The sequence below is a fragment of the Pristis pectinata genome, chromosome 11 (genome assembly GCF_009764475.1).
Source record: "Pristis pectinata isolate sPriPec2 chromosome 11, sPriPec2.1.pri, whole genome shotgun sequence".
NCBI lineage: Eukaryota > Metazoa > Chordata > Chondrichthyes > Rhinopristiformes > Pristidae > Pristis > Pristis pectinata.
Genome location: NC_067415.1, coordinates 22518194 through 22531976, shown reverse-complemented (window position 1 = coordinate 22531976; position 13783 = coordinate 22518194). Strand labels below are relative to the sequence as shown.

Here is a 13783-nt window from a genome sequence, read left to right as displayed (position 1 = left end):
GATCACGGAAATTCTCAACAATTAATTTTCAAAAACATTCACCTATGTCATGGATGTGCCACCATGCATTCAAGAAAGCCTATGTTGTCTCATCTAGAATCTTTTAAAGGAGTAGGGAAATTCTGTGAGTGAACTGGTTTAGGTGTCTGGTAGTAACAACCTGGGAGACTGAACATGAGAAAATTGAAATAGTCAATGTACCTAGTGTGTGAAATCTTATACAATATATTTAAGATGCCCAAGAATATTTTTGAAGATTACATAAATCCGAGTCCATTAGTAAATATAGTCTTTAATTTTAAAATTGATACGATCCTGTAACATTTGACAAAGCCTTTTTACTGTCATGTTTACCTGCCTCACAAAGTCCAAATGGTTGGGTCGAAGTATAAACTCGCAGAAACAGCAATACTCATGGTATTTATAAATCATGAATACAAAGTTATCGAAGGACTAATGCTGACTAATGCTCAAGACACTTGCAACATCAGGTTTCTCTTCAAACTAATAACTGAGAAAATAATCTTCTTTTAAACACTTAGTTTAATAACACTGAGCAACATTTTAAAACAAATCAAACACTGGACACTTATGACAATGTTCCTTCCAATTTTAATGTATATAACTCCCTTCTCACTAATTCCACAAAGCACTTGTAATTGCATTGCTCTATAGAAAATATGAAGATTTGAATAGTCATATGAAAGATCATGACCCTAAACAGAATGTTATATTAGGGGAAAATTGTACTTGTTTTTCACTCTGGCGTAGAAATAAACTAAACATCTAAGGGCACGCACACACTGGATGTCACAAAATTAACATGCAATTACATCAATGCGTAAACTGTAGCCCTATAAATAGAGGTTATGACAATTCAATACCTTGTACTGTACTGCACTGAATTCTAAAAATAAACTTCCCATAGGACAATTTCTTTTAACAAGTGTCACATGTATTTTCACAAGGGTGTTCAAGCATTAGACATTTCTCTGTTTTGAATAGGGCTGTCCAGCAACTGTGATTAATGGCACTATTTAACAACAATGCACATTAATAGTGACTTTGATAGCTTTGTTAAAATATGATTATAAAGGACTATTTTTGAAAGGTCCACATGAAAACAGTTTATTTATCAGGGGTAGGGAGAGAGGAATGGGGCGGGGGGCAGCAGAAGAGAGCAAGAGCGCGAAAGGCAGTGAGAGCGAGAGAGAGCGAGAGAGAGAGAGCACGCGTGTGTGTGTGTGGGTGGGGGTGCAAGAGAGAGTGCCATGGAATATCAACTAAAGGGATCTTGACTATGCCTTGGAGTGGTCAGATGCTGCTTCTCCTCTGTACATTTCCACCTTTCTCTCTCATCCAATTCTATACTACCCATCTTTCTTCCACTCCTCTTCCTCTGCCCTCTTTTTCGCAGGTGCTCCTGCTGCCTGGCAGTTCACATTGCAGCAGAAGTTAGAGCTATGCCTGTTACCAGCAGCTCTAGATTTTGGCAGTTTAGGATCAGGTAGGTTTTCCCTTCATCCCTATGCCTAAGGTTACTGCAGTCTATCAAAGCAGTGGAAGTAGGAGGTGAAATGGACTGCTACTTAGGTCTAGAAGATGCAGTGCATGGAAATGGTCAGTCAATAGGAGTCTGGATTGGAGTTGGTGTGGGAGTGGAGGGCAATGGGACTTGATAGAGGGAGTTGTAGAGCCAGCAGCCAGGATGGAAAAAATGTGACATCCAAGGCAATGTGATGGTCCACATCTAGTCTGTGAAAGGTATCGTGTGAAATGACATACATTTCTGAAACCTCCAGTGCAATTATTATTTTGCATTAATGCATGCGATTAACATGTTAAAAAATTAACGTGTTAATTTCTGATCACCTTATTCGCAAACATTAATGATAATTAATTGACAGCCCTAATTTTAATGTTTCTTTATTAACTGAATTGGTATATTATAGAGGAGTTTGATGTAGTTATCACAATTGTGTGAAAGTACAGTGACTTACAAGTTCATCGAAACAGAAACGAAAGAAAGAATGATCATCTTAGCTACAAAAATTTACAATGAAATAAATCAGTGTACTTATATAGCACTATTCATGCCTAAACACTTCAAAGCACTGCACTGTGAACTACCACGATGTGCAATGATAATTATGGTAGCCATTCTCTACTAACATTCTACAAACAATCAAATACGATTTTAGCTGGCACTGGTTGAGAGAGTAATTTTGACTCATTCTTAGTCAGCAGTTCCTTTGAACCTATTAATGTTGACTTGAACTTGACCTACTGGAATGGATAGATAAAACATTCTAAAGTATCCCATTCAATGCCTCAAACCCACAGAACTGCACCAGTTTCACCCTGTTGTGAAATACAAACAAAAGTGCTACAATTGATTGAAGTTGCATCCTAATTTGCACTAATTCCCAGTAACTCAAATCCACAGTGCTTGCTGATTTCAGTGACTCCTAGTCCAACAACATCTCATTTTAAAATACTCATCCACGTTTTCAAGTCCCTTCAACTCTTTGCCCCTCCCTACCTCAGTGACCTCATCAAGTTCTACAATCCTGTGATCACTGGGCTCCTCTACTTCCAGCCTTTTGTGCTTTCCTAATTTTTATTACTCCAAGGTTATGCACTTAAAATAGTTTTCAAATTCTTTAGCTTTCTTTCTCTCTCAATCTCTCCTGTCACCTTTATCACCTTTAATATGCTCCTTAAAAACCTAACAGTCCTGCCATCACATGTGGCCTGGAGTCAATACAACCTGATAAATGTCCTGCAATATTTTACTATGCTGAAGATGTTCAATAAGCATGTTGTTGACTTTTTTTCTGGGCATATTAAATAATTCCAATTCAAGTATAGAATACATTTTATTAATTCTGAGAATAAATTTGTTTTCCGCAGTTGTAGTTATTTACGGAATTAATGCACTAATCCTGTTTTACTGCAAGAGATCTTAAGCATGTAAGCTCAAGTGATGTGATTCTTGCCGTCAGTTATTTTACATATTCCACTATATCAATATGTGTAAAAGCTTAATTTGTCAACTACAGCACTCGTTTATTTTCACTTTAACTGTTCTGAGTACACAAACATTCAAAAGCTGTATTGTACAATTATATACATCAAAGTTAAGTAAATTATACAGTTAAATCTGGCACACATTCATCACAAGGAAAGTATTCTTAAGGAAGAGCCATTTTAAACAATTTAGCTTCTTGATGTCTATGCACATCATTAACAGTGAACTAGCCACATATATGTTGCTAGTTATTCCACTCACTTTGCGATGAGCCCACAGGAGACATGGCAGGTGGTGAGAGCATGTTCACTTGATCCACTGAATGCTTTCTAGACAGATTAGAACTTTTGGTAGTGGGAGGAGGGGGAGTTGTGGACTTCAGATGGCCACTTGGTTGCAATGGACCAAAGACATTTCCTAAAATAAAGAGCACAAATATATTTCAGTCCAACACTCAAAAACATTGGGCAAAATAATCCCTTAATTTTCTGTTCCCCATTTTCACTTCTGGTCTTCTCTTGGGCGTCCTTCTTCAGGACAACCAAAGCATTATTTCCTCCATGAGAAAATAAACAGATGGATCCATTTCCTGGCCTTTCATTCTCTGTTCTGTGTTGTTAAAAGATGGGCACAAAGGAAATTTAATGAACAGAAATAAAACAGATTTATTAGGCCAAATAGCTTATCTTCTTTCTCCCATTTATTTTCTCACCTTCTTGCTTACCATACCATCTCTCCTTTGTCATAAAACATATCTGCAAAATTTGTTTTTCTTCTTAATATCATCCCAACACTTTTGACAGCCAGACTACACAAATTATGTGACATCTGTTGAAAAGATTGATTAATTTTAAAGCCAGTACTTTACTCTTGGGGGTATTTTGTTTAACTTTTATAACTCAAGCACAGAATGGTACTGATCCTTGGACATACTGTCAAGGCAGTAGCCTGACAAAACATAATTCAGCATTTGGCAAGATAGCTCAACAAAAACCATTCCTGCTTTGACTAATACTAACGTCTGTGTGAATCTTCATACCACTACGTCTTAGTGAAAGATACAAGCCAACTCTTTAAAAACCCTTTACTCAATCAGAAAACAAATTCTTTCCATACAGGCTGCAACATAAAATGTAGTAAAGCAAGCTTTAAAGATCTGCAAAGAAAAACACTCTTGTTATTTTACGCTCATTTATTTTGCATGTAGAATGTTAACAATATTACAAGGAAAGAAATATATTAATAGCAAATACTCCTAAAACAAACTTAATGCCATTTTACAAATAATCTCATTTACTGGGCTTCCCTTTTGAGGAACCACATATGAGATAACATCAAAATAATTCAGGCCATAAGCATTATTGCTAAGTCATAGAGAACTATCACATATTATATTTGTGCCATGTTGGTCATTAGTGGAGGTGACAATGACCTGCAAAGGTAACACTGCTTTAAACAATGCTAAGAAATATTACCATCTGGATTTGTATGAGCAGCAACAGTAATTAAAATCAGAAAAGATCTGCAATCAAGACAGAATTTTTAAAGGTAACAACTTAGCAGCAAATACAGTAAATGAATAAAAGGCTAAATTACATGTTTTGATATTTAACACAGCCACATGAAACTATAAACCTATATTCCACTTTAGTAATAAATGTTTGCCAAATATGTCAAAACCATTCTTCCCAGGTACAATAGCTTCATGTGGACACGTGCATAATCAGAAGAGATGATAATGAAGTTGATCTCTGAACAATTCAATCTAAAGGATTTACCTGAAGAACTGGCACTGGAACCACTAGGGAGCTTAATGGGTGGAGGTCTGTGCTTTACGCCCTTCCCCAGTACAGAAGACTGGACGGATCCGGAAATTTCTTCAGATTGCTACAAAGAAGAGACGTGGCTAATCAAAGTTTAGTTGGTATAGAATATATAGATTATATAGAAACAGATTTTAAGTATGGTATTTTTTAAGCAAAGACCCTATGTGTTCAAACAATTCGTTTCAACATCTTAAGTCATACCACATAACTGAAGCACCTTTATTCCAATTATTTCCATTCCCTGCACACATCATGCCTTTTGGTATTAAGTTCACTGTGATTTGAAAAATGAGCAACAAAATTCAGTGATAGCCAAGTGACACTGTAGCAGTTCTTCAAATGTAAGATACACATGCTGAAAATCTGAAAATAAAAACAGAAAATTCTGGAAATATTCACGTAGGCAGCTTCTGTGGAGAGAGTAACAGTGTTAATGTTTCAGGTCAATGACCTTCCATCACAAGATTACAACAGGATAGAGATCGAGTTGGAAAGTGGGCAAGGAATGGCAGATGGAATTTAATTCAGACAAACACAAAGTGATGCATTTTGGAAAGTTTAATCAGAGCAGGACATAGAGTGTGAATGGCTGGGTAGTGTTGTTGAACAGAGAGAACTTGGGATACAAGTACATCGTTCCCTGAAAGTGGCAACACAGACAGATAGGGTGGTGAAGAAGGTGTATGGCACACTTGTCTGCATTGGCTGAGGCACTGACACAGGAGTTAGGACATAATGTTACAGTTGTACAAAATACTGGTTAGGCTGCACTTGGAGTATCGAGTGCATTTCTGGTCACCACACTACAGGAAAGATGCGTTTAAGCTAAAGAGGGTGCAGAAAAGATTCCCAAGGAGGTTACCTGGATTGGAGTGCTTGTGGACTTAAAGTTGGTTGTCATTTTAATTCTGCATCCCATTCTGTCCCATTTCTGACTTCTCTTTCCTTGGCTCCCTACACTTTTGTAATAATGCCCTAAGGTCAAGGACAGCACCTCATCTAACTTGGCACATCACACCTTCAGTACTCAACACTTCAGCCTGTACGGAGGAAAGGTCATTGACCTAAAACATTAACTCTATTTCTCTCTCCACAGATGCTGCCTAACTTGCTGAGTATTTCTTCCACTTTTTGCTTTAATTATTGAAAAGTATGGCCTTATTGTAATATTGGTTTTCACCAGCGTGTAGAACAACATCAGCCTAACCATTATTTGGGCTAAAGACATGTACTTTCTCTGATTATCACCTGTTTTGTCATTTTATTGATTAGGTAACAATTTCAGCATATTAATTAATACTGAAATGACATACTTCTGAGATGAAATTAGTGATGAATTTTTATTTTAGTTGGCAAAAACATTTTTGTCTGACTGCAATTACCAAGGCCACCAGTGGTATTAAAATCTAGTATGAGGTACTGATACCATTACTTTTTGTTTAGCTTCTTTGCAATATAGATCCCTGGAGGACAGAGGTTGGGGAGCTGATCACTTGAGCTTCAATTACTTAAAATAGTAAATTACATTTATGAAATCATTTGAATTATGGTTTTTTATCAAAAATTTAAAGCAATAAAATCCACCATTTGATACAGTGGGACTACATATGCAATGAGTAAAGATATTAGGAACTCAATAAAGAAAATGGGGAGATTTTAAAAAATAATTCTGAATACCCATCCAAAATTAAAACATACTGCTATGTACCCACCTCAATTTCTTTCCCAGGAGACAAGTGACTCTGACTCACTGAGCCAGCTGAATTATGGGAAATCTTCACTGGACACTTGGTATCCTGCTGCAAAACCTCAAAATACTGCTTTACAAACCTGCAGTTTAACAAGATGCATTTTAAAACATTAAATCCTTATGAAAAATGTTGTGTACAGTAAGTGGAGAAGAAAACCAAGGGCACTCACCTGTCGGCTTCTGCTTTTGTACCTATAGGGAACCTGGTGTACAAAACAACATTTTATAGTTGAGATTCAGGAGATCAGTACAGATGTTACAGACATAAATTACTTACATGTGAACATGTATGAAGTTCAACACACACTTAAAATACTGTGGTTTAAAGCCTTGTTACAACACTAGCACTTATCTAAAGCCAACATTTTAGTTCGGTGCTGTGATGCAAACTTTCAAATGCAATTATCAACGGATAGCCCATATACCAGGTCATATGAACTTAAAAGATCTTGTAGATCTTTGATAATGATTAAAGTTGGAATGCTGGCAAATATTCTTTTCTCAACTAACACCAAAAAAACTAGTCATTCACCATTTTATGTATTGGGGGCAAACTGACTATTGGTGGTTACATTTCAGAAGTAAACCATTAAGCACAAAACATTTCATTAAACAAATTGATTTTTTTTTTCATTTAAATTGTATTTGCAAATATTAAGTACTTAGGTAATTTCTGAAGAAAATACAGCACTTCCCAACAGAAAAAATTAATAATTATTTTGAACATTTTAAATGAATGTATTAATCTGTACCTTGCTTAATTTAAATTGTCATTTGAATTTAATGTGGCAACATGCATTTATTTACAACTCTTTCTTGTGACATTATGGGGAATATTCTTCGCTAATGACTGAATTACAAGAAAGAACTACACTTTCTAAAGCCTAAACGACACTAAGTAGGTTAAAAGTCCAATGTGGAAAAATGCTAAAAAGCCCAAGGATTGGGAGTGTTTTAGAATTCAGTAAAGGATGACCATGACATTGATAAAGAAAGGGAAAACAGAAGAGGCATATATTTTCAAATTAGGTAATATATGTCAGGAATGATAATATATTTACAAGTCAGGATAGTGATGGAAGTGGTGATAACTCATACACTTGCTGCTCCTGTCCTTTCAGTGAGATTGCACTCAACTGGGCAGTGTTGGGGAGGCAGGAGAAATAGGGAATTAAGAAATATAAATATACTGGAATAATTGACCAGCAGGTTTACAAGGCACATCACTTTGACGTAAATAGCGCAAAAGAGTGAGGGGGAAGAAGATTGCCAGATGAACATGGATAACATACCCAAGGAGAACACTATCATTCAGTCCCACCATAACCAACACCATGCATTGCTAGCTCAGAAAGCAGTTAACAACAATGCCATTTGAGGCAAGGTAATTGAGTAGCCAACCACATCTTCCAAGAGTGTGCGTTACTGAGCATTTTGCTGCATACACTGGTTTTCCCCGTTGCATAGCATTTGCACTACTTAACCACAGATTGGAGATGTGACGGAGGCAGATGGCATTCCAACCTTCCCTCACATCCTCACACGCATTTACTACACAAAAAATGAATGCAAAGTAATTGCTTGACGTGGTCACACTCATTATTGGCTGCAAATTAATACTTGGACTTTGCTATGGATAGTAGTAATCAGAGATAGTAGTTATTTTTCTTTTAGCATTTTTACTAAAGGAATATGATAATCCATAACATGTGTTAGCTTGAGAATGGGACCTAATCCCCTCCCAAATTTCTCCCTCATACACTCAAAATCACAAAAAAATGTATTTCAAATTTCTGGAGAGAATGGACATCCAAAGTAGCAGAGATGTAGAAGCTGAGGGCACTTGTCAACCTCAGGTTCATGATGAGCATTGTTTGTCATACCTCTCATATCAAATTATCCAGATTAACTGTAAACATGCCAAGCCAAGAACTTGATTTTTCCTCTTTCCCCTGTAGATTATATTTTATCTATGCTCCTGCTCAATAAGAAAACAACAATCTCTTCCCAACTGTAGAAGGTGCAACACTTGTTCCAACACCTCCTCCTTCACTGCTATCTAGGGACTAAAACAGCCAGGTGAGGCAAAGATTCACATACATCTACTACAACCTCTCCTACTGCATTCAGTGCCCTTGATGTAGCCTCCTCTACATCAGCAAGACCAAGTGGAGACTAGGCGTCCAGTTTGCAGAGCATCTGTGCTCTGTCCCCAATAGCCATCCCGAGCTCCCGGTTGCCTGCCATTTAAACTCTCCTCACCATTCCCACACCAACCTGTCCATCTTCGGCCTTTGCCGCTGCAAGGCTGAGGCCCAATGCAAAAATGAGGATCTAAACCTTATAATCCGCCCAGGTAGTCTATAACCCCAATGATATGAAAACTTGAATTTTCCACTTTCAGATAGTCCTTACCTCCTGTTCTCCCCTCTCTGTCTTTCTGATCCACCTCTGGTCCTCCCATTTTTGTTCCCTTTCCCATAACCCCCACACCCATCTTCTGTGACCCATCACCGATTTTTGTCCCCCTACTGGTTCCATCCACCTACTACCCACACACTTCATCCACCATATCCCCTCCCTCATCTGCCCTTCACCTCTCCCTCAATGGTTCCCATTATCACTTTCCCTAATCAGATTCCAGAAATGGTAGCCTTTGTCCCCATTTATCACCTTCCAGCTTCTGCCTCCATGTTAACCATCACCTCTCCCCCCGACCTGGCCCTTTTTATTTTCTCATCTGCTTCAGCCTACCTCCCAACTCCACCCCTCCCTCACCTGGTTCCTTCTGCCTGTCATCTTTCTCCCCTCCTCAGTCCACCTATCACCTACAGGCTCCTGTCTGACCTCTCAACCTCTCCCCCTCTCCTCTCTAAGCTGCTGTATTTCCTCTCCACTCTCAGTCTTGTTGCAGGGTCTCAGCCGAAACATCAACAATTCCTTCCCCTCCCACAGATGCTGCTTAACCCACTGCATTACTCCAGCAGTTTGCATTCCCCCATCTGCAGCGTTTCGTGTCCCCATAATCTCTACATATCCTTGAGGCATGCCTGAAGAAACACAAGTTTTCTTCACAACTTCCAGAGCCAGCAGACCCAACATCATCAAGTCTGCATTGTTTCCATGAGGATAGAGCCCGCAGCAAATACATTCAAAAGCAGCAGAATAGATTCAAGGAAGTCAATGTGCAGCAAAAGTTTACTGGATTGAGCAACCAGAGAAAGAAGGCTTAGTTATTCAGTTGTAGGGTAAAGAGGGTAATAGAAGATGGAGGGGGTAAAGAAGGCATGGTCTGGAGAAGAGAGAGAAAGGAATGCCAAGCAAGGTTTAAGCCTTGGGTATTCATTCAAAGAAAGCTATTGTAAGGAACGTGATGAGAAACTTTATGAACACTTATAGGGGCAACTCTGGTCAGAGATATTGGGTTCCCATTCCTCAGATTTTTAAACCATTATATAGCATTTCCATTCCTTCCAGCTTGATTTTATTGAAACAGCAAATCAGTGTGATCTGAAGCCAGTTTTTATGCTGAACTTTGCTTTTACTGTTGAATTTTGAAAAACATTCAAAATGCTTGGGGATCATACACCCAGTTTCCACGGCTAGTAAATCCAGTAGAGAGACTAAAACTATTGAGACTATAATGTAAGAAGTCCCAGCCAAGCCTCTGAGCAATGTTGGCTTTGGAGTGCAGAAACTGACATAGTATCACCACCTTGGAGCTGAAATAACTCAAAACATGAATAGAAGGATATTAAATTTCAGCCTTTATGTTGTTCAGCTTTTTTCACTATTCAACTACTATTAACAAGTAATTCTACAGAAGATGTACATGATCTAATTTCATGGTTTGACTGATGAAAAGTATATTTGACCAATTGCTTTTCATATAATTCAATATCATAAAGAAAATATTCATTGTTTAGGCTATTACTTTGGGGTCACTGGTTATGTTCATAACCAGTGACCCCAAAGTAATAGCCTAAACAATGAGCATAACTTTTTATGGGCATAAAAAGTTCCACTCCAAAACATTTATCTTGCATTCACACAACTTCCGTTTTGAATCCTCTACCTATTCATTTCTACTTACGGGATGTGAGTAACCAAATGTCTGTTCTCTTCCTCTGGTTTGGGCTCCTTCATCATTTGTATCTTACCATAAAACAGGGGGTCATCTGGTGACTGGTAGATTGTTAATTTGGATGCATGAACTTGATCTGTCCCTTCCCACTCAAAAATGTACTCATCATTTGTTTCCTGAAAGAGTTCAGTAATTATGCATCAGCTTTTCTTTACAATATTTTTTATTAAATCCATGAAAAAAATACAGAGTACATGCATCAAAAAAGGAAGTAAAAATACTACTGAATACATTGTATTAAGTCGTACTTAGGGTTACAATACTCTAAATCAATAATCACATATAGTAGTTAGTTAATAAGGAAAGAAGAAATTGAAATATTTTATTACAAAGAAAAAATCTACCCCCACTACCAAGACCCGAAGCTGTTAGATAGAAGAAACAGCAAGGAAAAACCTTAAAAAACGTAACAGAATCAGCCAATATCTGCATTTTAGTCCCCAAATCAGAGCTATTGAAAATAATTCAAAAAGGGTCCCCACAGGGTTTCAAAGTCTAGGTTAGATTCAAAAACTGAACAGCGAATCTTCTCTAGATTCAAGTATGACATAACATCCCGTAACCATTGAACATGTGTAGGTGGAGTAGCTTCCTTTTTATTCTGATATATCTCCTTACTCTGATAAATGCATCAGCTTTTAATGACTTAATTAAAGAAAACAATATATCAAAAATCAAATACAAATGCAAATTTTACCAATAAAGGAAAATCTCTTGCTCTTCTACCAACATCCAATACAGTAAAACCCCAAACATCCGACAGCCTTGGGACTTTGATGATGCCAGACTGGCAGATTTTTGGGCTATTGGATATTACTCCTATTAATACCCCAATGTACTTAACTCACTTTGTTCTTAGATGTTACACAAGAGTATAACAAATTTTCCAGTTAACTTGATGAGTGTAAAGGAAGCACAGTAAACAGGGAGCTGTTGAAGTTAAAAAGGGAGTGTGCGAAATAGGACAGGGCAAGTTTAAGGGCAGTGTGGCAAACAGAACCCCAGTGAGCTTAAAGGGAGGTACCTTACCCCTCTCCACCCTCAGTCCTGATACAGGGTATTGACCTCAAACGTCAACAGTTCCTTTTCCTCTCCCTCACAGATGCTGCTCAACCCACTGAGTTCCTCCAGCATTTTGTTATTTGCTCCAGATTCCAGCATCTGCAATCCATTGTGTCTCCATTTTATCAATTGTTTTCTCACATATTAGATGCCCATAATACTTAATTTTCCAGATTTAGATAATTCGCGCCTTAGTGGATTACTTAAAAAAAAATTTAGGAAGCAACTGGGATCAATTTTTTTAAAAAGAAAAAGCATCTTATTTTGATCATTATTCCAGTGTGTCTTTAGAACAATCACCCAATTAATCTATCAGTACTCTTGCAAATTTCTCCAATTTATTGAAAAGATCTTGCTCTACTGTTGGGTCATTCACTTTTATTTGAAATTGTTATCTTGTTTAATCTCTCCACTTGTCATATTACCTGAAGTCCACTCCTGCAGGAATGGCTACTCTTGCAAAAATGACACCTGCCCCAATCTTGTGCAAGCTTGAAGCCATTCATACTGTACAGACTTTCTAATCCAAAACTGGTTTAAATATTCACATAAATATGCATTTAACCTTTTTCTTGCTATTCCTAAATTGGTTACGAATTGTAATCCAATGCTTACTACCCTTGAGAGCCTTCTTTTAAAATCTGTTTCCTAACTTCTAAACCTCCTTTTGCATTATCTGAATACTATTAACTTGATTTAAAAGCAATTAAGTCCATTTAATTTCTGAGTCATTTCAGTACTTCAACTTCCCTTGTGAGATGGGACACTATGGAGTAAGTTTTGTTGCAGTTCTAAACTACTATCATTATAACAACACAGAAAACCAATTTGCAAATTCACTATCACCCCCTTAACAGTTATCCACTTCCTTTTTTCACTGACTCCTTCTGCTTACAAATCGAGGAGCAGATAGGGAAGCAGATCCTAGAAAGGTGTGATAATAACAGAGTTGTTGTGATGGGAGATTTTAATTTCCCAAACATCGATTGGCATCTCCATACAGTGAGGGATTTAGATGGGGTGGAGTTTGTTAAGTGTGTTCAGGAAGGATTCTTGACACAATATGTAGATACGCCTACAAGAGGAGAGGCTGTGCTTGATTTGGTATTGGGAAATGAACCTGGTCAGGTGTCAGATCTCTCAGTGGGAGAGCATTTTGGAGATAGTGATCATAATTCTATCTCCTTTACAATAGCATTGGAGATAGGAACTGACATACTAGAAAGGAGTTTACTTGGAGTAAAGGGAACTATCAGGCTCTCAGGCAGGAAGTTGGAAGTTTAAATTGGGAACAGATGTTCTCAGGGAAAAGTATGGAAGAAATGTGGCAAATATTCAGGGGGTACTTGTGTGGAGTTCTGCATAGGCATGTTCCAATGAGACAGGGGAGTCATGAGAGGATACAGGAACCGTGGTGTACAAAGGCTATAATAAATCTAGTCAAAAGGAAAAGAAAAGCTTACAAAAGGTACCGAGAGCTAGGTAATGATAGACATCTGGAAGAGTATAAGGCTAACAGGAAGGAGCTTAAGAAGGAAGTTAGGAGAGCCAGAAGGGGATATGAGAAGGCCTTGGCAGGCAGGATTAAGGAAAACCCCAAAGCATTCTACAAATATGTGAAGAGCAAGAGGATAAGATGCGAAAGAATAGGACCTATCAAGTGCAGCAGTGGGAAAGTGTGTATGGATCTGGAAGAAATAGCAGAGGTACTTAATGAATACTTTACATCAGTATTCACTACGGAAAAAGATCTGGGGGATTGTAGTGAAGACTTGCAGCAACCTTAAAAGCTTGAGCATGTAGATATTAGGAAAGAGGAGGTGCTGAAACCTTTGGAGAGCATCAAGTTGGATAAGTCACCGGGACCGGATGAGATGTACCCCAGGCTGCTGTGGGAGGTGAGGGAGGAGACTGCGGAGCCTCTGGCGATGATCTTTGCATCATCAATGGAGATGGGAGAGGTTCCAGAG

The 13783-nt window shown here is 38.0% G+C and overlaps 1 protein-coding gene across 8 annotated transcripts in view; it reads right to left on the bottom strand.

Annotated features, from left to right (window-relative positions):
• The window catches only part of supt20 (SPT20 homolog, SAGA complex component), a 65834-nt gene that overhangs the window by 26185 nt on the left and 25866 nt on the right, over window positions 1-13783 (bottom strand). For all 8 annotated transcript variants that reach the window (XM_052025747.1, XM_052025749.1, XM_052025744.1 and 5 more), the window contains 5 exons: window positions 10701-10867; window positions 6778-6810; window positions 6570-6687; window positions 4810-4918; window positions 3293-3448 (listed from right to left, as the gene is read on the bottom strand). In XM_052025747.1, the coding sequence (XP_051881707.1) occupies window positions 3293-3448; window positions 4810-4918; window positions 6570-6687; window positions 6778-6810; window positions 10701-10867 (583 nt within the window). The remainder of the gene's footprint in view (window positions 1-3292; window positions 3449-4809; window positions 4919-6569; window positions 6688-6777; window positions 6811-10700; window positions 10868-13783) is intronic.